The 26,506-nt window shown below is 34.2% G+C and overlaps 1 protein-coding gene across 1 annotated transcript in view; it reads left to right on the top strand.

Moving 5' to 3' along the window:
* Positions 1–5,143: 5,143 nt before the first annotated feature.
* The window catches only part of LOC150109471 (disco-interacting protein 2-like), a 456,967-nt gene continuing 435,604 nt past the window's right edge, over positions 5,144–26,506 (top strand). The window contains exon 1 of the mRNA XM_090408476.1: positions 5,144–5,380. Within this exon, the coding sequence (XP_090264602.1) occupies positions 5,296–5,380 (85 nt within the window). The 5' untranslated portion in view covers positions 5,144–5,295. The remainder of the gene's footprint in view (positions 5,381–26,506) is intronic.

Here is a 26,506-nt window from a genome sequence, read left to right as displayed (position 1 = left end):
ATATTTTTATATTACTCCCACTCACGAAAGGTTATTTGCAAACCTATAGTATACTTTTGTACGGTGGGTGGGCGAATGTTTTTTTTTTTTTCCGGTTTTATCAATTTCATGCATTTTTAATTAATTTTTATATAGTTTACATACACTGCTCTAGAGACCAAACACAGAACTTTTTCAAGCCACTTCAGGTCTCCAGTAAATGGGGCGATGGTCTCACACCAGGCGATGAAATTCATCTCCCACCTAAATGAAGAATTTACACTTGGAACTCTAGCGGATTAACGGCCCTTATAGATAATATAAATTGTATATATTATATAGCTGGAGGTTATGACATTTCTTCCAAGCATTTTAATGGTCTCAAAAATAAAACTATAGACAAGATGGAAAAAAATTAATGTCAAGGGAAAAAAAATGCGCTAGCTTTTCTTGGAGACTGAGTGGGCAGCTCAATTTCTATCGATAGTGAACTAGAGATTGCTGGCAAGACTCTCTATTGTCTGGAATAGTGTGGGATCTACTGTCGATTTTCTTGAGTTTATAGGACGAAAAATCGAGTTTCCAGGATAAAAAAACCCGCTTGCTTGCTTGTATCAGAGATCGATTAACCTGAATGGAAACCAATCAAAGAAAGGCTTAAAAAAGTTCCTCTCGTCGGTGACTAAATAAACCCAGGCCTTTCTTCGGGTGGCCAAGCGCTATGGTTGCTAACAACACTTCCACTGAGTTACACAGGCTTACCAAGAAGAAATCCTACATAAAATGTATTTTGTTAAAAAAAACATGAGATACAACAAATTTATAGGAAGATAATTGGAGAAAGGTGAGTAGTTGCTTGTTATTATTTATAATGCTTATATTTCATTTATTAATTTATTTAATCGATTTATTAAAATATTATATAACATTTAATCAATTAATGAATTTAACATTTATTAGATTACACTTATTCTATAATTATTCTTTTACATGAAAATTATTAAAAGAGAAAGATGAAAACCATTACAAGATGAAAATATTAAAATCAACTACCAAAATGAATAAAGTTATACGACAGATAGATAAAGACAATATCGAAAAAGAAGAAGAAGAAATATAACAAAAGCTATTAATAACTATTAATAATGCGACTATAGAAGCAGAAGCTATAGCATTAAGCTATAGAAGAGTGTAACCAAACCATGATACGTCAAGCATATCAAGAATTTTGGGGCACGTTTATTAGTAACACGAAAAAGGTGTTCATGGTTGACAGATTTTAAGAAAGGTTTCAAAGAATGAAACAGTAAAGAAAGGATCGTGCAAAATTAAATATAAACAAATATCACTGAATCCTTATGGTATGCAACAGAAGTTTCTGTAACAACTAAGGAGAAGTGAATATTATATAAACTCGGTTGATGTAGAAATGCAAAATATCCTGAAATTTTTTAAAAGCAGAAAGGCTACATAGGCTAAATTAATTTCAAGTTGCGAAATAGCAACTGGAAAAATTGTATAATTCGATGCTTTTGATCTTCGCACAGATCTCTGGATTGCTTAAGTAAGTGAGGATTTCTTTCCAATAACTAAATAGTTATTGGAAAGTTTTGGTGGGAATGAGGAAGAACTTTTCGTCATCTTTTTATTCAAAGTGGGTGGTCAGAAACGCGTGTTTTAGGCGACTGCGATATTTCAGTGTTCTGAAGAACAGCAAAGTGTCCCTAGGATTCTTCTGCTTTTTTGTTAACTAAGGCAGAGAATTCTTATTAAAATATGCATGGAATGAGGGAAAAAACATTCACATAAAGATTACATTTTCATTTACAAGGGATAATTTATTACTATTATTATTTATATGATAAATCGCCAGAAGAAAGACAATTCTAGACCATTTAGTACAAACAGTCTAACTTTGAAAAGAAAATAGCCCTACAGATAAGTAGGACTTTTTTTCCCTCTCTTTCGTTCTCTGTCTCGCTGAAACTTGAAAATTTTAACCCTATATTACAAAAAAAATTAAATACTGTGAATCGAATTCACAATATTTAATTTCAGAAAATGATACTAATTAGGATTTAGGAACACGAAAACGAAATGGCTGAAGTTATCTGGTGACAAAATCAGTACCTATGTACAGATTTCGATAGTTAGTTAATTTCGGCCAAAGGGTTGTGCCTAGTCTTTTTGGGGAATAAAGAGTTAGATTACTTGCATATAAAGAATGGAAGAAGGACTTCTTAAAATATTAATAGAGTGTAACGTTCCTGGAAAAAGAGAATGTAGATCCCAAATGAGATGAATAGATAGTGTGGAAAGTTTTTTCCACACTATCTATTCATCTCATTTATACTTGGTATCTTTATATGTTAAAGATACCAAATTATTTTAAACCTGGTTTTTACTCAATTTCCCAAGTAAGCAAATAGACAAATAAGTCAAGTTTGCGCCTGCAAGTGTTGCAAGTCTAAGTGACCCGTAAAGTAATACAAGTCTAGGCAACTCGTGGTAAAGGGGGGAAGCTTCGTAAAGTAGTACAAGTTGCCTAGACTTGTACTACTTTACGGGTCACTTAGACTTGCATTACGTGCAGGCGCAAACTTGACTTATTTGTCTGTTTGCTTACTTGGGAAATGGAGTAAAAACCAGGTTTAAAATAACTTGGTATCTTTAACAGAATAGATAGTGTGTCTGGAAACCTCAAGAAAACCCAACAATAATGCAACTGGCGATAATTTGTGCGACACATCATTCAGGTGCAAAGCGACTATACGAATTTATGGATTGATGGAGAGGATTTCTCTCTTCATATAAAATCATAAATTTTACATATATAATATGATTTATGGAAAAAAAGTCGACCGTCGAAACTCACATTATTACAGACAATAATACGGGTGTTAGGATTTAGAGCCACGAGATGGCGGAAGTTGTCGAAGTACTTTCTCTTCCTAAAAGTCTTAGTTTGTTTATAGCTTGAGCTCACTATCATTGAAGGATGGAGACTGGCTGCCGACTGTCTTCAAAAAGTTAGTTAAGGTTAAATGAGCTCTGCCTTTGGGGAAAAAAGGAGTTAGAGGATTTATATATATATATTTTTCACTTTGAACAATATTAAATTGTTATGAACTTAACTGATATATATATTAAGAAAAATAACTGAAGATACAAATGACAGATCATATTGGCTAAATGATCTCCGCCTACTTTATATATATATATATTTTTTTTTGGGGGGGGGGTAAAAAGTGTTCCAGGATTTATTTTATTTATAGATTTAAGGACTGGATAAACCATTACAATAACTAACTCCTCCTCCATAACTAGAATGGAAGCGATTATAAAGTAATAAACAAATAAAAATGGAAGAACTGGAAAGGAGAGTAGCAAAAATAACACCGAAAATAGAAAAAATCAAGAAGATAGTCATGAATTATATAAATACCAGTCAGGAGTTAAGGAGAGGTTATTTCATCTCTTGACTTTGACATGGACTAAGAATCATGCTAAATGAATGGAAAATTGTTATTGTAATAAACATCATCAAAGAAGGGAAAAAAAAAAGAAAAAAGAAAAACAGGACTGCAATGTGCTCTGGGAGGGGAATTTCTTTGCTGAATGCAGGGTCGTCTTAACAAGTTTGAGAGCCCTGGGCTAAAACAAATTTGACGCCTTAATCACATTGGATTGAGCAATAATTAAATAATGCGTGTTATTAATTAAATAAATTTCATTGCAAAAAATTTATTTTAAAATATATCGACATTGCACATTTTTATTTATTTATAAAAATACACACAATAGAAAAAAGATTAAAAAATTCTAATTAATATTTTTTTGCTGCATTTACTTTCTGTTTATAATTTCACTATGATTAGTCCTTTCTAATATATCGTATTCTATGGATAGAATACTTAAATTATTTAATTTGGATTGTCATAACGATGATCGCAGATAATTTTTAATTCATTTCAAAGTAGAAAATGATCTTTCCCCTGGGCTATAGCCCATTTAGCCCAATGGATAAGGAGGCCCTGGCTGAATGTCTTTTATAAGATTTATTTAACTGTATTACAGCCAGCCAGAAAAGAAGTCTCACTAAGTAATGGTTCCCCATCACTGATATCGTATATCAAATGTTTGCTTATAGAACTGGACCTTACAGCATTCTTCATATTTCATGAACTTTCTTCCAGAAATATTGCAGGAATTTAAACATCATCCATAATTAGTGGAGAGGAAAAGATCTGTTATTAGACCTACGTTTTGGTCGGTTTGTTATAAAACGGATAAGGCAAGGAATGTTCACCTTGGAAGACAATTACTGGACATTGTTCAATGGACAATGTCATTGTTAGAACTGTGTTCACAGAAGCGATGAATCAAAATATCCATCTCTGAAATCGGTGGCATAACTCAGATTTTTTTTCTCCATCAGTGTGTCCTTTGAGGCTTTAAACAGGTTCCTTTACAATTTTCGTGACACGAACACTTTCAAAGGACCCACTTATCTCTTTTACTCCTCTTCGTATTCCTGCGGAACTTAGTGGCACGGGGTTTACTTGCAGCCACTTTGAAAAATACTTCTGTTTTGTTTGTGCGTATCAAACTTAGAATATCGCGTCCAGTTTCATTGCCAGTGTTCAAAAATATTTCAAAAATCAAGCACATGATTCAGTGGGAGAAATTGACGATCCTTATTTTTTTTAATGCTTTCGGTAAAGGTAGTAACGCGCTGATGCAATGAATAATGAAACCAAAACTGGACACACTACGTATTTCAATATATTGGCACTACCACTAAATGGGACAATAAGGTACACTACTGTGCTTCGAGATGGGACAAGACGATAATCGAGAATTGTTATAGATGATCTGACTAAATGAATATTTATTCTTAACATCCAAGGAATATATTTTAAGCAATCATGCACGATTTTTATTTACTTGACTTATTTTATTATCGTCTTTTTTATTTCACAGAAGACTATATTATTCATAATAACTTGTTTGTTTATGCTAAGATGTGAATTTAGTTTCGCAAGTTGACATATCGAATCATACCTAGGACGAAAATGGTTTCGTCCGCAACTGGCGACAGGATTGCAAGCGGCCTTACTCTCGGCCTAATCGTGCATTGTTTAGGCGTGGTTGGTTGGCAGACTACAGCGGCATTATACCACGCAGGTTTCAACATGGCTGATAGTGACAACAGTAAATGAATGCTGCAGTAATGATGAGAAAACGTTGATCCGATGCTGAGGAGATAGGTCTTGGATTTGTTGGAGAAGTTGTGATCTGGATTGGAGGACGAAGATGGCTGATCAGGGAATAGATATTGCAAGCTTGCCGGTTGATGTTCGTGAAAAACTTGCGGAACTAGAGTTAGAACTGTCAGAAGGTAAGTAGTTTCATGATCAGAGCGTTAGTAAACATCGTGATGACAAAGCATCGGAGCTAATTTATATTTATATATACTTATGTACATATTGTTAGCCATCAATGAATTTAAGAGGTATTTCATGCAATAAGAAATTTCACATTTTTTTGCAATTATTAATCACAGTGTAACTCTGTTAATGTTTTTGTTAAATGGCTTTAGCAGTTTAGGTCGTAGTTTAACGATGGGTCAGGTGTAAGCCGTTTACCTTTAAAAACCAATTACTGTACTGTCATTTAATGTGAGCATGAGACGCATTTCTCTTAAACATTTATTTGAATATAGTTGAATCTGTTTATACAATAGCAGTGTACATATCAAAACTATTTATTTTAAAAATGTCTGTATGTGAATTTTTTATTACATGTGTATGACTTCTTTTAAAACATGCGGCAAAATGATGCTGAGCCAGTCACGTCATCATCACTAGTAATTTTCGGTATTATTTTTGGTGGTTGGTTGATAATAGTTTTGTATATTTTCTGTTCATATTATTTGGTCATATAAGTAGTGAAAATTCTAATGTAGTTTTCCATTGTTCTAACATTTGTTTTAAGAATAGATTATAATCCTGATTAGCATCGTTTTTTTCGCTTCTACCTTTCCCTCCTTTTTGAACACCTTAAAGTGTCTGCTCACTTTCATTAAAGACCGTTGCTGTCATTAATTGCGATGATAATCTTCCATTAGCGCTGACATATCCTCACACTAGTTTTTGTTGTAATATGCGAATTGGTTTAAAATTGAAAATTGAGTTACGTTTAAATAAAATAAACTGATACCTTTTAATTATAGTATATGTCTGTGTTATCTTAAAGGAAGCAATGTTTTTGTCAAGAATGACAGGAGACGACAAGGCGACTATCCTTTGTGTATATTTTCAGAGAAGAGTGTGCACATGCACTTTGCCACGCTTCACCGAGCTAAAATTAGATTCTCACTGATGGATTTTTCAGCCGTGAATAATTATTGTTATAATACAGTGATTATAGCAGTGTGTGTTGTGTAACGGCTATCATTCATGTTAAACTTTTACCCATTTAATTATTCATGTTCTTACCAAGATGAATATTCATCTTGACGTAGTGTACAATATAATTAAAATTTAAAAATTAATATACATTGAAGATTATGTTACTTTTTAGTGTCACATTCATATGCCTTTTATAGATAATCATGTATTTCATATTCGTAGTAGTTTCAGTCTTCTGTGTAACTTATTTATACATAATTTGGGAATATATTTGTACAGAGTATTTCATACATAGGAATTTAACTTTTTGTGCAAAATAAATTATAGATCGGCCTTTTTAGGTCATGTGATTTTATTACTATTTACGTGACACCTACACATTAAACCATAATAACGATTTAGACTTTTTCGAAGCAAAATTTTAGCTGTATTTCCATGTGCTGTCAGTTTAAACTTCAAAATTTTCTGAATTAAATTCCTATAATTATTTCAATAAATGCATTACAACTCCTATACTTATTTCAGTATCCAGTAGGAAAATACAATATGACATTTGGGGTATCATAGTTTTTCATGACTAGTTGAAGATCAAATGCTTTGAATCTTATTTTTTACTGAGTAATTAGCAGTATGAATTTGTGTCAGTTTCCATGTAATTAGGATTTGTTAGATCTAACTTTTAGAAACTTTATCAAGAGACAATCATTTGGTATTTTGACATGGTAATAGCTTAGCCATCTTCCTGCTTATTTTTACAAATTTTTTAGATAGGTTAAAGGATGTTCAACTCAGTTTGCTTTACAAATTAATACAAAGCTGTCAGTATTAATTCTGTGGTTCTGAATTTTTTATTTTATTTAATATAAACATATTACATTACATTTCTTGAGAGCTACTGCCACATTTATACATTAATTTTCATTTGGTAACAGGTTAATAGAAACACGAACTTGTGAGTGCCAGTAATAGCCACTAGTGAGCCATTACTCTTTGTACCAATGAATGGTACACAATGCTATAGTGCTAGTTGAATCAGCAAGACAATCACTTCTGATGCGCTCTTGATAGAGAAACATCAAAATTTCAGTTTAAAAAGAAAATAAAAAACATGTGGCAGAGAACTGTCTTAAATTTGATTAAAAAAAAAAATTTAATGAACGCACTATTATGTAGGTTCCACAAAAGATTGGAACCTACACAACATTACTATCTTACTCATTAATTCTACTCTGGGGACCAATTATGATCTTTTTCATGTCATTTCAGGCCACCAGTAAACATGTTCCTGTACCAGGCCATGAAAATTAAATACCACCACTTAATGACTTTTGCAAACATCATACCATAAAGATTCAAAGCCAGTGCGTGTTGGTTTAGTAACACGTAAAGATGGAAATGCTAAGATGGCCACACATCCCATATTTTGGTATTCTATTTTCTGATATCAATTTTTTTCTCAAATGTTATGTATGAGAAAAATCCCATGCTAAGTCACTATGGGGTGCATTTTATTCCATTTTTTTTTTTTTTTTTTAATAAACAAACACTTGTTTGGTCCATACTGAAAGATCGATCCTGCAGTTTTGCTTAAAGCCATTTTATGATATTTCTTTAAACGTAGTCAATGTTTTAAAAAATGAACAGTAAAAGTTTGATAGAATGTAGAGATTTTATTTCTACTATCTTAAATAAAAATCAAATCTGCACTCATGCTATAAATGTGTTGTGCTGAAAGAATGTGTACCCATAGTGTCAGTCTTACTTGAGCTGTTTTCCTTTTAGCAACTTACAACTACTCAGTTGAACCCAAAATGAAAATTTCTAAGATATTGTTCAAGTTTAGTGAAATTTGCTTCAATGAAAGATGCCTCACAAAAAATTGGAAATGAGATTTAATCATCTCTCCTAAACATCGGTGGATTATTAAAATCATGAAAAATGGTATATAATGCAGTCTATTAAGTTGATTCCATGTTGTGGGAAGAATATTCTCTTTGTGTCATAAACATGTAAATCACAATGGAAACAGACCAAACATAAAAACAGAGATGGGAGTGAAAAAAAAAATCTTTTTAGTAAAGAAAAGTCTGTAATTATGCTCTTACAAATGAAGATTTTCTGAAGTGCCTGAAAATTTTGTCAAGAATGTTTATGCTTCTTCATTTTATATGCTAGGCATGTATAATATATTTGTTCAGAAAAATGCATTTTTCCATTCCATTTCAAAAAATGTTTTTCAATTACATAATAATATTATTATTATACTTAATTCTCCAACTACATACAATGACGCTACCATCATTGCCATCACAACAACAAATTGTCTGTAAATTGGTTGTGTTCTCCTGGACAATTTGCTTGAACGTCGGATGAAAAACTTGAGTTTCAGGGAGAAAACACCCTGCTAGCTCCATATGAGATTGACTAACTCACCATATTATTATTATTATTATACAGGTATCTTCATGGAGTCCGAAGACTCATCGTGTGGAAACCTAATCTAGCCACAATCTGTCATACCTCTCCTTGAACCCATTAACAGAAAAAGCACTCGCAAATGACTCTGGCAATTCATTCCACTCATTCACCCTCCAAGCAAAAAATCTAGTTTTCACCCCCCCCCTACTGACCACACCTTTATTCAATTTTTAGGGATGATCCCTTGTTTTGGTCCCTCTAACCAAATGCTGAAACATTTCCCCTGCATTTATCCTATAAAATCCTTTAAGCAACTCAAATGTTTCTATTATATCCCCTCTTTTTCTCCTATCAACCAACTTCTGCAATCCATACACCTTCAACCTATCCTCATTGGGCACATTCCACAGGCCACTCACAATCTTGGTCAAAATATCATGGTTTAAATTTTAATATTCTTTTTCTGAAGGATGTGTCTCCATAAAATCCTCAAATATGTGATCCATTAGCACCATTCATTCAACCACTTCAGCTTGCAGTAGTAAAGGAATGATAAAGGGCTAAATTTGCTCCATTTAGGAAGATTAAGAAAGTTGAATTAAATCTGCAGCATTTTGATAGCCTCACATTCTCCTAGAGTGAAACTTCAACACAATATGGGTATTGATGTGCAGTATTCTCATATTATTATTATTACAGTGTCTCCATGGAGTCAGAAGACTCATGACGGAAGATCCTACATTGACACACTAACCATTATTCATGCAATACCTATCATACTTCTCCTTAAATTCATTAACAGACAAAGCATTCACAGCCATCTGGTAACACATTCCACACATTCACCACCTCCAAGCAAAAAATTTAGTCCTAACACTCTACACAATCTCCACGGATGATCCCCCTCATTCTCTCCCTTCCTGCACTATTCAGAAAAAGTCATCAGTATCAATCCTATAAAACCTCTTGAATAATTTATAATCATTTATCATATCTCCTCTCCTATTGTCCATCAGCTAGTTTTTGGAGCCCAAATGCCTTCAGCCTTTCCTCATAGGAAACATTCCACAGACCTGCAACAATCTTTGTAACTTGCCTCTGGATTCTCTCCACCATTTCTTCATCACCAAGAAATCCAGATGACGAGATCTATGACCAATAGTCCAAATGCAGTCTTGTTGATGCTTTATAAAGTGGAATAGTCACTTCCCTATCCCTGCTTGTCAGTGTGTTCTTCAACAACAACAGTGTAATTTGATGTGATATTTTGGCAACCTTTGCAAATGCAATTGTTATTGAACAGAAAAAAGTTTTCTGTTCAATAACCCTTTCCTCATCAACTTTTTGCAGTTCATTTCCATTAATATGTGCACAGCATGTGATCTCATTCTCCCAAAGTGCATCAACTTATATTTAGCCATGTTAAACTGATAGTCATTTACCTTAGCCCATACCATGAGCCTATTTGTCATCCTGCAAGATATCTACATCATTTGAATTGACTGTCGCTCTTCCCAATTTTGCATCATCAGAAAACAAGTGGATATTTCCTTTCAGATTATTACCAATATCATTAATGCACAAATTAATCCTATCATATGCCTTTGTAAAGTCCAGCAGTATCACCGAGTAATGATTTCCTTTATCCAACTCCACCATTACTTTATTATAGAAAGTAAGTTACTAAGGCAAGACCTATCCTTCACAAAACCATGTTTCCCCTTATAAAGTATCATAATTCTGCCCACCCAGTTCTGAATTCTAATTTTTATCAATTTCTCCAAACCTTAACCACCACTCCTGATATACTAATTGGACTATAATTTGCTACTTCCTTCTGTCTTGGAGCCTCTTTCCTCTCTATTGGAACTTTAAACTAAACTTCTTAAACTAAACAGCCTGATTAGAAGGAGGTGCTAATTCTCTTGCACATTCTCGTAACACATGGGCCGATATGTATCTAACCCTATGACAGTGTTAGCATTAAGGTTCTGTAATATACTAAGCACTTCTATTTCTTCTATCTCTAGACTCTCATCAGTTAGTGACATATTCGGCACTGCATATCACAACCAAGATGGTATACTTCTACAAAATGATTAGTACCTCAACTATTCGATTTGCTTCTGTAACTTCCCTATCATCAACATTTTTAAAGTCATCCTTCCATATTTATTCCTCCTTTTACTTGCCACATAGCAAAAGAACTCCTTGGGATTTCTTTTGGACTCATCAGCTAGCTTCCTCTCATAATTAGCTTTGGCTTGTCTTACCATATAGGTCACCCTCTTTGCCTGTACCTTGTACTGTTCATGGGTATGCTCATCACCTTTTTCTTTATCTCCTGCTTAATAATACTATTCATCCATCTTACTCCTACTTCATTTTTCCTCCTGACTCTGGGAATACAGTCTGACACTGTTTTCCTTAAACACTCTTTGACAATCTCCCATGCATCAACAACATCTCTCCCCTTCAAATTCTCATGCCATAGCACTGCTGAAAGCTGACTTCTCAGCTTGTCATAATCACCAGCCTTGTAATTCCACATATACCCCTTCTTAACAGAATATTCAGCACATCTTATAATCTCCCAGGTCAAGACCACATGATCGCTTTCCCCAAGTGGAGATAGTGTAACTAAATTGCTTATTGATATGTTCTCCGATGCTATGACCAGATCTAACACTCTTGAGCCTTTTGTCCCTTCCATTACATGTTGTCTCAGATAGTTATCTGTTAACAACTGTATGAACTCCATTTCCTTCCTTGTGACCATTCCTTCTCTCAATCTATGTCCCCATAGTTAAAATCCCCCATAATAATTACTTGATCTTCACTCATTATATACAAATATGCTTTTGACATCATTCATGTTGGTCAGATTGCCATATATGAAGCAACGTGAAATCTTCGTATACGAAGAAGCAATGGCATATTGAATCATATAAGCACATCATATATGCTATTGCTTCATATAACAGCAGGCATGTTATTATATGAAACTCCCATAAAGTATATGACAACTTATGCCATTATGGGAAGGCACCCTACACCACACAACATAATCCATCATGATGCTATCTACTGCCCACTAATGGTATTCTGTTTGCTCATATTCTCAGGCTAATGTTTGTAGCGCTGGATTTACACATTAGATTAAGGCCTCACTGTACAAAGGGCTTCTGCCTCAGTAGAGGTAAATTAAAATTGGCCTAGTAGAGGGACCTCTTGAAAGTTAAGCTTAAATCCAGCACTGCCTGTATGTACATTAGATGGAAAATCTGAGTTTACAGGAGTATGAGATCAGGATAACTCACTTTTAAGTGAAACAGTTCCACATATTCAGGGGCGAATGCTGGTCTTGAAATTCACGCTTGCTCTTGTTATCATTCAGGGAGTGAGAGGTGTGATTGAAGTCTGATTAGCAGAATAATGAATTATTGACCATTTAAAACTATATATTTAGAAATTTTTGTACATTTAATCATACAAATACAACATTTATTTTAGAAATGATATTCTATCTTTTTCAATTTAGCTACTTGAATACAAATTGTACCCTACGGTTCTTCTTTATGAACTGGTCAATAACATCGTCATAAAAAGTTGGTTGTAACTTAATTTTCCCAAGCAACATGCACACTTGTAAAGGCTGGCTGAAGCTCACTGGCTAGAACTACATTAACTGCGTATGGCCCATGGTTTAAGCAACAGAGTGAGACGACATGAAATGGCTATGCATGCGCATGAAATCACAATGCTGCTGCGAGGACCTGTAAGCTCCTACAACTGAGCAAGCCAAGGTAGCTTTGACCAGACGAGCAAGCATCGGCCTTCGATACACAATGCAAAGCTTAATTTTCCCAAGCAACATGCACACTTGTAAAGGCTGACTGAAGCTCACTGGCTAGAACTACATTAACTGCGTATGGCCCATGGTTTAAGCAACAGAGTGAGACGACATGAAATGGCTATGCATGCACATGAAATCACAGTGCTGCTGCGAGGACCTGTAAGCTCCTACAACTGAGCAAGCCAAGGTAGCTTTGACTAGACAAGCAAGCATCGGCCTTTGATACATAATGCAAAGCTCAATTATTGCCGCGCAAGCTTAAGACGTCTTCTGTCTACAAAAATAAAAGCCTAAATGGAATGCTTGTAAATGCATGCATTTATTAACAAATAAATATTACTTCTTTCTCAATTAATGAGCTTACGCAGCAAGCATAGAGAATTTGCCCCTGCACATATTCCTCTCAGTCTTTTCCAGTTGAAGAACATATTGATCTTCTTCTGACATTCATCCAACTATACTATGAAGGTGCTTAAAAAACTGCTTTGTCAGCAGCATCTAGTATTCCCAGATTGGTCACCTTTCCAAGTACTAACTGGGTTCAAGTTTGCTTAACTTCAGTAATCAATTGAAAACTGATTCTTTCAGACCAGTATGACTGCTGACATTCCATTACTTATTCTGCCATTTAAGTATTATTAAATAGCTATTATTTAAGCTTGTTTAGGAGCTAGTCTAGAAATGAAACCAGAATTGCAGTTCAGAACTGAATGACCTTCAGGGTGAAAAGATTGTTGGCTGTCATTTTTTTCTCAGATATTATGTGCTATTATAAACATTTTGGACCTTCTAATCATTGTTAATATTTTGCAAAGATGGAACACAAGTTGATAACTTACGGATAGATAATCATGTCATTTATTTCAGCAGGTATTGAGATGTTTGAGATCTAGACAAGCCACACAGCTAGCCATAGATACTTGCATGATGTTTGTGAAGCCGTGTTGGGTTTTTGTGTTGTAGAAATGTAGTTCCCAGACTTCACATAATGGACTGTATTTATGTGTGGGGCTTGTGTTCTACAACTGTAAATGACTATACACTGCTCCAGTTAGAGCAAGCAAAGTCCATCATAATTATACTGTAAAAGAAAGAAATGTGAAGACTGCATGCTTTTCTGAGCCGATGCAATAATTATGTTTGGATAATTCTTGTATATGTATGATATTTCAGCTTGAACCATATTTTTTCAAAAAATATGTAATAAAAGAGTACTGTATGTGATGATTGATATTGCAAAATCTCTTAACCAGTGGACATCCCACTACGTATTGCCAGGGCTCAACCAATACACTTGTCCACTTGCCCATGTTGAGTAGATTTTGTCAGCTAGTGAGTAACTGCAAACTGAACAAAATAGAATATTTTTTTAAATAAAAATGAAAATTTAATAATAAATTTCTAAACAGAATCTTTTTTTTTTTTTTTTAACTTTAAGAAACACAAAAGAATATATTCATAATATACAATTGGTGGCTAGTAACAAAAATGAATATAACTGATTATATTTTACAAAAAAATCAGTGTTGTTTTTACTATTCTTATTGTTTTATTATTTATTAACTTCTTCTTGGAATGGTTCTCACACAATGGAAATTTTCTCCAAACAATGAGTAGCATGACTAATTGCTTTGTGGAACTCCTGTTGACTTACTGGGACATATTAAAAATTGTGTGTGTGTGTGGTGGGGGTTAGGTGAGTACAGGTTTTTTGCATGACAACTGTTTCTTTTTGCATAATTTGTTGAGTCCTTTATGCTTAATACACCAGATGTGTGTGACTAAATATTCATTTCTCTGCAAACATTCCCTTCACAGGAGCCCGTTATTTTTATGTTAAATATACTTGCTCACTATATACTAAATGTTTCTATTCTACTCCATTATTGCAGGTTGAGATCACCAGTTTTTTCAGCATTATTAAATATTAACTGTTCACTGACAAGTATTTATCAAGTAAATAAAGTAGTAAGATTGTCATTTGAAAAGCTGTTTGAATTAGAAAAGCATTAGAAACCTATAGTACATTTTAGTACTACAAGTTATATAATTTGAGAACCCATATCTAGAGCAGTGTTTCTCAAATTTTTTTAATCACGGAACACAGAATTAATGCTGAAATGCATTTTATTTTTGAAAACAAAATTAAAATAAAATTTTTATGTATAAAAATTATAAAATCAGTTGAAAATGAAAACTGTATTCTACATAAGGAAAATTTTATATATATATACCAAAACAACACGAATTATGATTTTTGAAAGGAAAAAATTACTGCATTTTAATGGGATTGGTGTTTCTGTGGATTTCAATCACAAATACATTTAAGATTTAATATCTAATTATATTTTAAAAAGTTTTTAAATAATTAATTACTATTTTTTCACAGTACACTAGTGTTCTGCAGAACACAGTTTGGCAAATGCTGCTCTCGAGAAGAAGCATGGCATTTTTTCAAGCTACTTAAGGTCTCTGATAAGCAGAGTGGTGATCTCACAATGGGTGATGGAATTCATCTGCTACCTAAACATATTGACAAAAATTTATGCCTCAATGGAATTCAAAACCATTTTGACATGATTGGAGAGCAGGGAATTAGTCCACTTGGATAACCAAACCATTACAAGTTAATCATTTAATCCTTCATGTTCACAATCAGTAGTTTGGTACTCCAGATTTTGAGAAAGTCATAATGCATCAAAGAAAGTGAAGTTAGTTATGTAGATGATATAGGCTTTAATTTCAAAATGGACATTGATCACTATATGGGCTCTAAAATTTAAAAATATACAACAGAATAATTCATCTTTAAATCTATTTCATTGTATTCAAGGGTGCACGTTTTTTTGTTTTTAAGAAATTCAGATACTTTAGTTACTATTTTTTCAAAAACTATATTTTCTGTTTTTTTTTTTCTTTTCTTTATTTGTCAGTGTAATTAACAGGGTTATTCTCTCTCAGCCATTTGGGTTTTTAATCTAGCATACAGGCAAATTGGCCTTGAAAGAACATTCAATTTACAGACAAAAAATACAATCGGTGGCGGTGGGCAGTAGATGACGTTGTGGGTAGTGGCGGTTCTGTGTGGTTGATAGATTAAATGGTGGAAATGGAGAGTTGAGTGCGCTCTCTTGATAACTCCTTGGAATCATCAATTAACCATATTAGCAATGTCTCGATAACATGAAACCATGAACCAGTGTCTAAATTTTTATAGGCTTAGAAGAAAGTAGAGAAATGATGGCATCCAGTGTAGTAGAGGAGAGGAAATGCTCTTATTGCGAAGGCATAAGACAGAATGAGAGAAAGTGGCTGGTGTGAGCCTGTTGAGAAAGGAATCATCAACTATTTTATGTATGTTTCAGTAGCATCTCGAATTTTTACGAAAGTTTTTTTTTGTTGTTGTTTTTTGTTTATGTTTTGTGTAATACAATTGCATTCACATGTTTGTATATTTTGTTACTTTAAATAGATTAGTGTATTATGCTTTAAGATTTAAATTCATTTATGAGTAGAGGAATGTTTTATTTGCACTTGAATCAGCCATCCTCAAGTGAATACATTAGTTTATATAAGTGAACATATCAAATGAATCACCAGTAAATGTTGAGTTGTTAATAAAGTATATACATAGGCTTGATTGGCTGAGTAGATAGTGTCTCTATCCTGTAGACTGTTGGTTCAAATTCCACTGTAGAATGGATGGATTTGAGACTTTATATGGTAAATGATTTTTCTTTGTGTGATGTGAGACTGCCATCCTCCTTATTAATGGACTGAAGTGGCTTAAAAAAGTTAATGTTTGGTCTCTTGTAGCAGTGTTCCTGAATTATCTAACATTTAACTCACCTTTGATACTAAATCTGCTATGAATCAAAAACCTAGAACTTATTTTTTTAAGTAGTACAATAAATATTTTGCTTTTAAAATATTTAAAAATAAAGTTTTAAGTTTACAAGTTTTGTGGATGAGATTGATATTAAAATACAACCTAGAACGCTTATTGTTTAAGTAATATAATAAGTATATTGTTAATCTTTCAACAAAGTGTTGATAAAGGGAAATCAGACATTTATATATCCATGTTGTGTAACCAGATCATGCCATGGTTATTGTAGATCCCGTTGATTTGGACAAGCAATGTATTTTGAAACCATAATTGCAGAAAATAATTTAAAATTTGAAATGCAAAAGATTGGATAGTATTTGTTGATCGCAAAAAGGCTTGGCAATCTCATCTCATCTTTCCATTATGCTCAGTGGGCTTGTCATGGCCAAGTAACTTGGCTTTCAAGAAATTTAATTAATGCTATATAGTCTATTAATCATGTCTTCCATCAATTTGTGTATTCTCTGGCTGGTTTGTCTGTCTTGCAAAATGAAAATCTGAAATTTTTGGGAGGAAAAAACCTTTTTACCTCCAAAAATATCTTTTGGAATCCAGAAAGAACTACCTTAGAGAGGATGACAGAAAACAAAAATTCAAATAAACCAAATGTAAAGAAGGAGAGATGTTTAAATATACTATTTTTTGATGTAAGGGAACAATTAAAATTATAGGAAAAGACAGGGTAAAAAAACAGGCAAAAAAAGGATAGCCTATCCACTTTCTAGCTAAAAGACTGTGGGTTCAAATCCCACCATGGGCATGGATGTTTGTGATTGTCTGTGGAAATACCAGTGGTGGTGGTCGGCGGTAGATGGCGTAGTTGCATTAAGTTAGTGATTAAATGGTGGAGACGGAGTTGTAGAGCAGGTGCCCTCCCTAAATGAGTCCTTGGACTCCCTGGAGGTGTTAATAATAAACTAGATTTTAAATAGGAAATTTGGTTCTCACAAACCACCTGATTAATAAATAACCTTTCTACGAAATGTGAGATATTAGCCTTATTTTTTGATAACTGCTTGTCCAATATCAAGTGGAGGGAACAAAGCATAAAGAAAATTGCACTCAGGAAATATTGGATTGAAAATGAGTGGTCTGCAAGACCCTTGAGATATTTTCTGTAATTATACTAACAGGTGACAGTTGCTATCAGCCTTTTTAGACATTTCAAAATTTGGAGATTTGGTCATGGGGTTCTTAAGGGTCAAAGCTGTATAACTGAGAGGAGACCTCCACATAGCCTTTAAAGGAATGCGGAGAACCAAAGAGGGCTTCTGACCTAATGTCCAATCCTCACCTTCTCGTGGTGCACCCTGTTGGGTATCTACTTTGATACTGAACGAACGAGGATGGGCTGGTAATTTGGGATTTAGCCGACCAAATTGTATTCTTATTGTTGATGGTTATTCATGACTTATTTTTCACGGTATTAACAACACCACAAACACTTTTAACAAGTGTTTGTTTGTTGTTAAAAATGTATTCTTATTTGTTAAACCAAAATAAAAAATGATGGTACAACATGACAAAATTTCATGCCGGCTGGGGCATCGCCCGGTTAAACAAGGCCCCCGTTGTTTTCACCAAGGAACCAGGGCGAACAGCGAAAAGTCAGCTACTGGAACAAATCTGAAAACGAACCCCAACTCAACATCACCAGAGTTAAAGATCGGTACTATCAACGTAAGAAGCCTGAATGGCAAAGAAATGGAGCTAGCTGAGGAATTAGATAAGTACCAGATCGACATAATAGGGGTGACTGAAACAAAAAAGACCAAAACTGGTGAGATCTTTCTGAGCAATAACTACAAAATGTTATATTCAGGCAATGGCAATCAAGGAAAAGAAGGAGTAGCCATAGTATTCAACACAAAATATGAGGCTAATCTTCTTGAATGGCAGTCAGTCTCAAGTAGAGTAATGTGGGCAAATTTGAGAATGGGGAACTGGACAATGAGACTTATTTGTGCCTATGGTCCCACAGAAGGTTCTACTAAGGTAGAAGTGGAGGAATTTTTTGGCACTTTAGAAAAAGCAGCTGACACAATGAAAAAGGAAAAGTTGGTCCTTGTTGGGGATCTAAATAGCAGAGTAGGAAATGATTGTGAGACATATAAAAATATTTTGGGAAAATTTGGAGAAAAGAGCAAAGCTAATAATAATGGCAAATATCTGTTGGATTTCTGCTTAGGACATGGACTGGTTATTACTAACACCATGTTCCAACATAAAAATGTGCACAAATTCAAATGGAGAGAAGAGGCTAGGAATAAGAAAAGTCTCATTGACTATGTTATTGTTGATAGTGATGTTTTCTCCCTGGTGCAGGACACAGAGTGTACAGAGGATTTGAAATTGGAAGTGATCACTATTTAGTCTTGAGCAGGATAAAATTGAATTTCATATTGAAAAGAATAAAATGTAAGAAAGTTTTAAAGCGAATAAAAGTTGAGCTGCTCTCAGATGTGAACTGTAGACTAAAATACACAAAGATTATTGAAGAAAAAATGAAAGAGTTTGAGAACAGGAACAGGAATCAAACACCTTGGAGATTCAGTGGCAAACTCTGAAGAAAACATTGATTGATTCTGCCAGAGAGGCATGTGGTGAGGTTGTGTGCAAGGATAAAAAAATCAGAACTCCCTGGTGGACACAGGAAGTTAAAGAGGCAGTGAAGGAAAAGAAGAAAGCATATCAAAAATTCCTGGCAAATAAGTCAGCTTTTACTCTTACAGAATATAGAGACAAATGTAAGAAAGCTAAACAGCGTGTAAAACTAGCTAAACAAAAGTCATGGGAGGACTTTGGCAAGAATATAGAAAATAAATATTAAGAAGGTGGCAAAATATTCTGGAGGTTGTTGAAGAAGCTTAGGAATGGAGGAAAGAGTGCTGTAAAAGGAGTTAGAGATGATAAAGGTGACATGAAAACAGGAGAAAAAGATATCCTTGAAGTATGGAGTAATTACTTTGAAAAACTGCTAAATGAAACAAGCAGTGATGACAGCACAGTGATAAAAAACACTGACCAGGCATGCAGTCAGGAATACATATCCATACTTGAAGTAGAAAAAGCCATCAAAGGCTTGAAATGTGGAAAGGCAGCAGGAGTAGATGATATTCGACCAGAAATGCTGAAGTATGGTGGTATAAAAGTCTTACAGTGGCTGCACTGCATAGTTCAGAAAGCCTGGACTGAGGGACGAATTCCCGATGATTGGAGTAGAGCTCTCGTAGTACCCATATATAAAAAGGGAAATAAAACTGAATGTGAGAATTACAGAGGTATTTCCCTACTGAGTGTTCCTGGCAAGATCTATGCAAGTATACTTGAGAAACGGTTGAGAAGAATTGTGGAAGAAAAGCTTGGTGAAGAACAAGCTGGATTCAGGCCAAATAGAGGCTGTCAGAATCAGATCTTCACTTTACGACAAATAGTCGAGAAAGCATGGGAATATAACAAAGATCTGTATTTAAGTTTTGTCGATTTGGAAAAGGCATATGACAAGGTGCCAAGAGAGAAGCTATTCAATACGCTGCAGTTATATGGTGTCAATGGGGCATTATATCAAGCAATACTTAGTCTTTATTAGAATTGAGTTAGAATTGAAGGAAGTACAGGAAGATGGTTTAATGTTAAATCTGGTGTGAGACAAGGATGTACATTATCCCCTCTGTTATTCATTATCTATATGGATACATTATGAAGGAAAGTGGTATTAAACCTGATATCAAAATTGGAGATGTTAATGTCAGCTCTTTGCTTTATGCGGATGATGTTATACTTCTAAATAAATCTGCTACAAGTCTGCAAGATTCTCTGACTAAATTGAAAAGCTGTTGTAATAGATATGGTATGAAGGTCAGCAATAAAAAGACAAAGACAATGAAAATAGGCAGAATCATTGAAAATGTCAACTGTGTTGTGAATGGAGAACCTGTGGAACAAGTAAAACATTTCAGTTACTTAGGCACGATTTTTACTGAAGATGGTAAATTAAATATAGAAATAGACAACAGAATCAGCAAAGCTGGTATGGTGGGAAGTCAATTGAATAAATTCATATGGAATAAGAGAGAAATTAGTCAGAACACTAAATTTGCTGTATACAAGACAGGGTTCAAACCATTTTTAACTTATGGATCTGAGAGCTGGGTCAGAAGTAAAACACTTGGTCAAAGACTAGAGACCGCAGATATGAGAGTCCTGAGAAAGATTAGAGGCATGAACAGATGGCATCAATGGCAATATCATATTAAAAATGAGGATATTAGGAAAGAACTTGACATTGTCAGCATCCTGGAATGCGTTAGCAGAGCTAATCTCAGATGGTATGGTCAGTTAAATAGAATGGGAGAGGAAAGATTAGCAAAACAAGTGTTCTCTACTAGGTTGGCAGGAAAACGACCCAGAGGAAGACCAAGATATAGGTGGATTGATACGGTACAAAGTGCCTTAGACGATAGAAATATAAGATCTGATAATGTTGGAGTCTTGACAAGTAACAGACTGATTTGGAGGAAAATTGTAGATAGGAAGTTAGTAATGATGTACATTTTTCATGTAGTACTGTCATATCCTGTACACCCCTTGAGGGTACATGGCAGGAATTTGATGATGATGATAAAATTTGGTCATTCAGCAGCATCTTGTATCTATCATAAGGGAGACATGACTAATTTCCAGATTAAATATTTGTAAATAAAACTATGTGTTAGTGTGTGTCAGAGGGTTCTTATATTAATTTTATTATAAGAAACCTTTACTTTGATTTATTGGAATGTTTAGAAGCTAGCAGCATTTGCTTTTAACTATCTGTTTAAACTAAGAAAATTAATCTAGAAAATTAGACTGTGTCATCTGTTGTCAGACATCATTTCTATTCAAGCAGCAATTTGTAGCACTTATGCTGCTGAATGGAAAAATGTATTCTCCATTGTGGGAAGATATGTAGAGTTCAGGTTCAGAGGTAGCTAGGGGTGGGGGGGGGGGCGGCACTTTTTTTGGTATTTAAGAAATCTTGCCATACTGTCTATAAAACAACAACTAAGTGATGAAATAGATTTCGACAATGTCATCGACGATTTTGCTAACAGAAAAGCAAGAAAAATAAAATTTTAGAATGTTGGAATTAAAGTTTTACTTCACAAATAAACATAGTGTTTTCATTTATTTCCCTATACATCGTTTTGACTTTTATTCAATTTCTTAGTATTTTTGGTATGTATTGAGAGGGATGGCAGAAGCTCTAGCTACACCGCTGTTCAGGTTTCATATTTGGTAATTAACATGTCAAGTCTGATATTAGACCAGTGATGTCGAATGTTTGCACCAAGTACATAAAAAAAAAGTGATATAACTTTCACAAATTATTTTTATCATGTTTGTAATTCTGTCTACCTTCTAGACAATCAGTTAATATTCTTGTTATAAATTTCTTCATGTATTGGCACTATAATAGCTTTGCAAGAGGACCTAAGTAGACTGAATGGGCAAGCATGTGAGGATGTCAGTTTAATGTTGCAAAGTATAAGGTTTTAAAATTTGGATGCAGAGTATAGGATTGGTGGGGATATGTTGAAGAAAATGAAGGATTTGGGGGTTGTGGTGGATAGGGACTTGAAATTTCGTGGACATTTTACTAAAAATTGTGAGGATGACACAGCAAATTATGGGGATGATGCGGAGAATATTGACATGTAGAAGTAAGGATGCTTTGATTCCATTGTACAAGAACTTTGACTGGGCTGCATATGGATTACTGTGCACAGATTTGGTTGCCAGGTTTTCAGAAAGGATGATGAGATGTTGGAGAGGGTATAAGATTTTAGAATTTAAATATTTTTAAGAAATAATAGAGATGATGTGGCGATAGGAAAGTGAATATATCAATGATGATGACACAACAGATTATGGGAATGATACAGAGAACATTGACATGTAGAAGTATGGATGTTTTTATTCTATTGTACAAGAACTTTGATCGGGCTGCGTATGGATTATTGTGCACAGACTAATATTGATATATTTCTCACCATGCTTTTATTCAATTTCCAAGGATATTCTCTTGTTCTGTTCCTTCCTGCCATATATTGAAAAATTTCTGTATTTATGCTATAAAAATCTTTGTTAATGTATATCACTTCTCTCTTCTGTTATTTACTCAACTTAATAACCCACAAATCATTCTTATGAAAAGTTAGGGAATAATATGAACTTATTGAATCTCTTTATAAGGTTGAATGTTGGTTATTTACTCTAAATCCTCTTTGTTTTTTCTCATTAGACCTAGGCATCACCAAATCTGAGAATGGTATTCTAAGTGTAATCGTATCATATAAAGAGAGACATCAGTTTCCTTATCTCAGCTTGTCAACACACATCGCTCAGAACTTTGTATCTCCACTCTTCTACTCTACTTCAAACTTCCACTCTCTCAACTGTTAACATGTTCTATCCCCATTAATTTCTTGCAGTACAGACCCATCAGTATAATACATAGCCTGTATGATCTTGCATTTTAAAACATTTAACTGGCTTTTTTTTTTCTTTTTTTTTTGTGTGTGTGTGTGTCTCACACCAACAAAGGCTATGCATCAGCATCATGGGTGGACTAAGGTATTTTTTATCATTTTAGAAATGTTTTATTTATTTTTGTATTTTTTAAATTTATTTCTTACATAGTCTGGAAAACTGTGTACTAGACACCAAACATGGAACATTTTCCAACCTGCTTCTCCAATAAGCAGAGAGGTGGTGTCACAGCAGGTGATGATATTTATCTCTTGCCTAAAGACAGTCACAAACATCCATGCCTGGTCCAACCTATTGGAAATCAAGTTATGTAAACTACTCAGCCAACCAGGCCAGTATCTATTATCATTTGCCTATTGCAGCAGTCATTTATTCAGATCCTCTGGCAAGATTTCTAGTTTCATTTACTATTGTCCTTCTCAGCTTAGCATTAACAGGAATCAATCCGGTATTTCCTTTCATGTTATCTCCAGTATCTGTATGGAAAGGCTTAGATGTTGTTGATTATTCAAAATAGCACTTCACAGTATAAACAACACTAATAGAGGAAAAAATAGATTTATTAGTCTCTCAGACTTATAACGATTTATATGTAGTATCGATGTTTTCCTATAATCTAATCCAAATCTTATTTCCTCCATCTAATCACAAATCAAACTTATTAAACTTACTAATATTTTGCTGGATTTCTACTCAGCATCTTCAAAGCACAATTATAACTATGACAAGCACTCAACACTGAATTAAATAATTGTGGAAAACTGTAACTTGTAACTAAAAACTTCAAATTGTAACTGAAACAAAACTAATTACCTTACATGGTGCCCTCTATGGGATGGATAAATTTAATCTGGAGAAGTCAGGTTATCAGATCTCAAAATGATGGTCGTCTAGATCTTTGAAAAATTAATGCAGCCATACTTGTCGAGGTTGGGAGAATGTTTCATAGCTGATGCTGACTAAAAATAGTCTCTCAGACCTATAATGGCTTCTATTGAACAGGTTAGCCTTCATCAAACAATTGCTGTGACAGCGACATTATTTCAGCTTTTCTCAGATTTAAAGAAAAGTTAAATTTGGCAAAGGCACATCGCATTTATCGATAGGCGAGTTTAGTGCTTCTCCGATAGCAAATTGCTGCTACTCACATAGAGCTTAGTAAGTTAAATAGCTCTATCACTACTCAATATGAGGAACTAATTAATGTTTTAAATCCTGAAATATGGACTGTCCTACACCACATCTCTGAAGTTGCAGCAAAAAAAGAATTCACAAAAGTTAAAATCCTACAACAGTGCCAACATGCTTATGTTCTGACTGCAACTTCGATGAGATCTTGTAGTCGTAAATTTATCGTTGGAAGTGCTCGCTGAAGAAGCCAAGAATGCTCTCAGTCTGGGGCATAGCTTTGCCGTTACACCCAAACAAATTCCAAAATTAGAAATCATGATGAAGGTAGAATGTGATGTCTGCGATTTTCCACCTGCAATGGCTAATAATGTGCGTTTAGATACAGTAAGCATCGTAAACAAGGCTAAACTACCAAAAAAAGTAATATACCACATAATGAAATAACTGCCTTAAAAAGTTGTATAAGAATATAAATATTATTACAAAAACTGATAAGGGAAATGCAACAGTTATCATGGATCAAGAGGATTATAACAAAAAAATGCAAGATTTCCTATGTGACGGGTCTACGTACCAAATTATAGATTGAGACCTCACTATGTCTCAAAGAAAAAGTCTGCAAATTACTGAAAAAGTGACTTCCTGGCCAAAAGAAATCATCAAAAAAAAATAAAATAAAACCAGTTCATGTTACCACCCCACATTTTATGAATTACCAAAAATTCACAAATCTAATATCCCCCTGTGCCCTATAGTCAGTAGCATAGATAGTCTCGCTTATAAACTTGCCCAACAGTTAGCCAAATCTCTTCTCACTCCTCTACTTTTGTAAAAAATTTGGTCCATTTCAAATCGCTAGTTAAAATTCATGTCCTTAAAAATTCAGACATAATGGTTAGTTTTGATGTCACCTGTTTATTTACCAATCTACTATTAATAGACACTCTTGATTTGAACAAGTCTAAATTTCCCCCCTGATATCTTTGAATTATTTCAATGTACTATGTATGTAGGTTATTCTGCATGGGGAGAAAAAATCTAGAAACAAATTAATGGTAGTGCTATGGGTCCCCCCCCCCATCAATAAACTTTTACATGGAACACTTTGAAAACAAAGTACTTACCACAGCTACATAATACAAGCCCCCCTAGTGAGAATGCATTTGTTACCTGCCTAAACAGCCAACATCCCAAAATCCACTTTAGAGTAGATTAAGCTATTTACCTTTTCTTAACGCATTACTCACCTGCCTTTCAGATGGATCACTATCTTTTTCCCTTTACAGAAAGCCAACACACACACACACACACATAGGAAGATATCTACATAAACAATCACATCATCATCCAGTCCAACAGTATGGCATTTTAAAAACACTTACACACAGAGCCAGAGCCATTTGTTCTAATGATACAGCTCTGTCCACAGAACTCAAATATCTGCACCATACTTTCTTGGCCAACACCTACAATTCCTACAAAATAGATAAAATACTACATAGCCCCATTACTTCTCTCTCTTCTAATATGCAAGAACACAACATTACCATTTCTATTCCTTATGTCAGAGGTACATCAGAAAAGGTATCCAAAGTACTAATGAAACATGGCCTTTGCACCATATTCAAACTTCATGTTGAATTAGCAACTCTAATCCACTCCCTTAAGGATAAACTTAGCCATCTAACATACCCTGGCGTGTATGAAGTTCCTTGTGACTGTGACTTGGCATACTATTGACAGAAAGATCTGTTAACATCCACATGGAAGAACATAAAAAATACATTAGCGACTATTATTATTATTACAGCCAGGACTGGTAGACCATGCATTTGGACACCCCTTCATGCAGGATTAGATGGAAGAAAACTAATGTGCTATTTAGATGTTCTTACAGATCCGAAAGTTTATTTTTTGAGTCAGCCATGGCTATGAAGAATTCTCCTAACCTGAACAAATATAGTTGCATTAATTTACCAAATATTTGGGAGACTGTTATCTTAAGAGCAGCTGCCACATAGCTATAATTTTTTTTTTACAACACTTTATGCCAAAATAGAACTAGATATTTTGTTTGTTACAATTGTATTGTTTTACTTACTCACAGCATATATATGCTGTGTTGTGCTCTGATTTGAAATTCAGCAAAATATAAGGAAGTTAATAAAAAAAACATTTTTTTTAAAAAGGTTTCAATATAGTTAAAAATAAGTCATGGACTTCTATGTAGTATCAGTGTTTTATTCCATCTAATTGCAAATCAAAACTGAGCTCACTTGCACACACTAA

Source organism: Typopeltis vanoorti, chromosome 2 (genome assembly GCF_054136105.1).
Source record: "Typopeltis vanoorti isolate ZY-2024b chromosome 2, IOZ_Tvanoo_1.0, whole genome shotgun sequence".
NCBI lineage: Eukaryota > Metazoa > Arthropoda > Arachnida > Uropygi > Thelyphonidae > Typopeltis > Typopeltis vanoorti.
The sequence above is the reverse complement of the archived record's forward strand: the minus strand, read 5'-3'. Positions and strand labels throughout refer to the sequence as shown.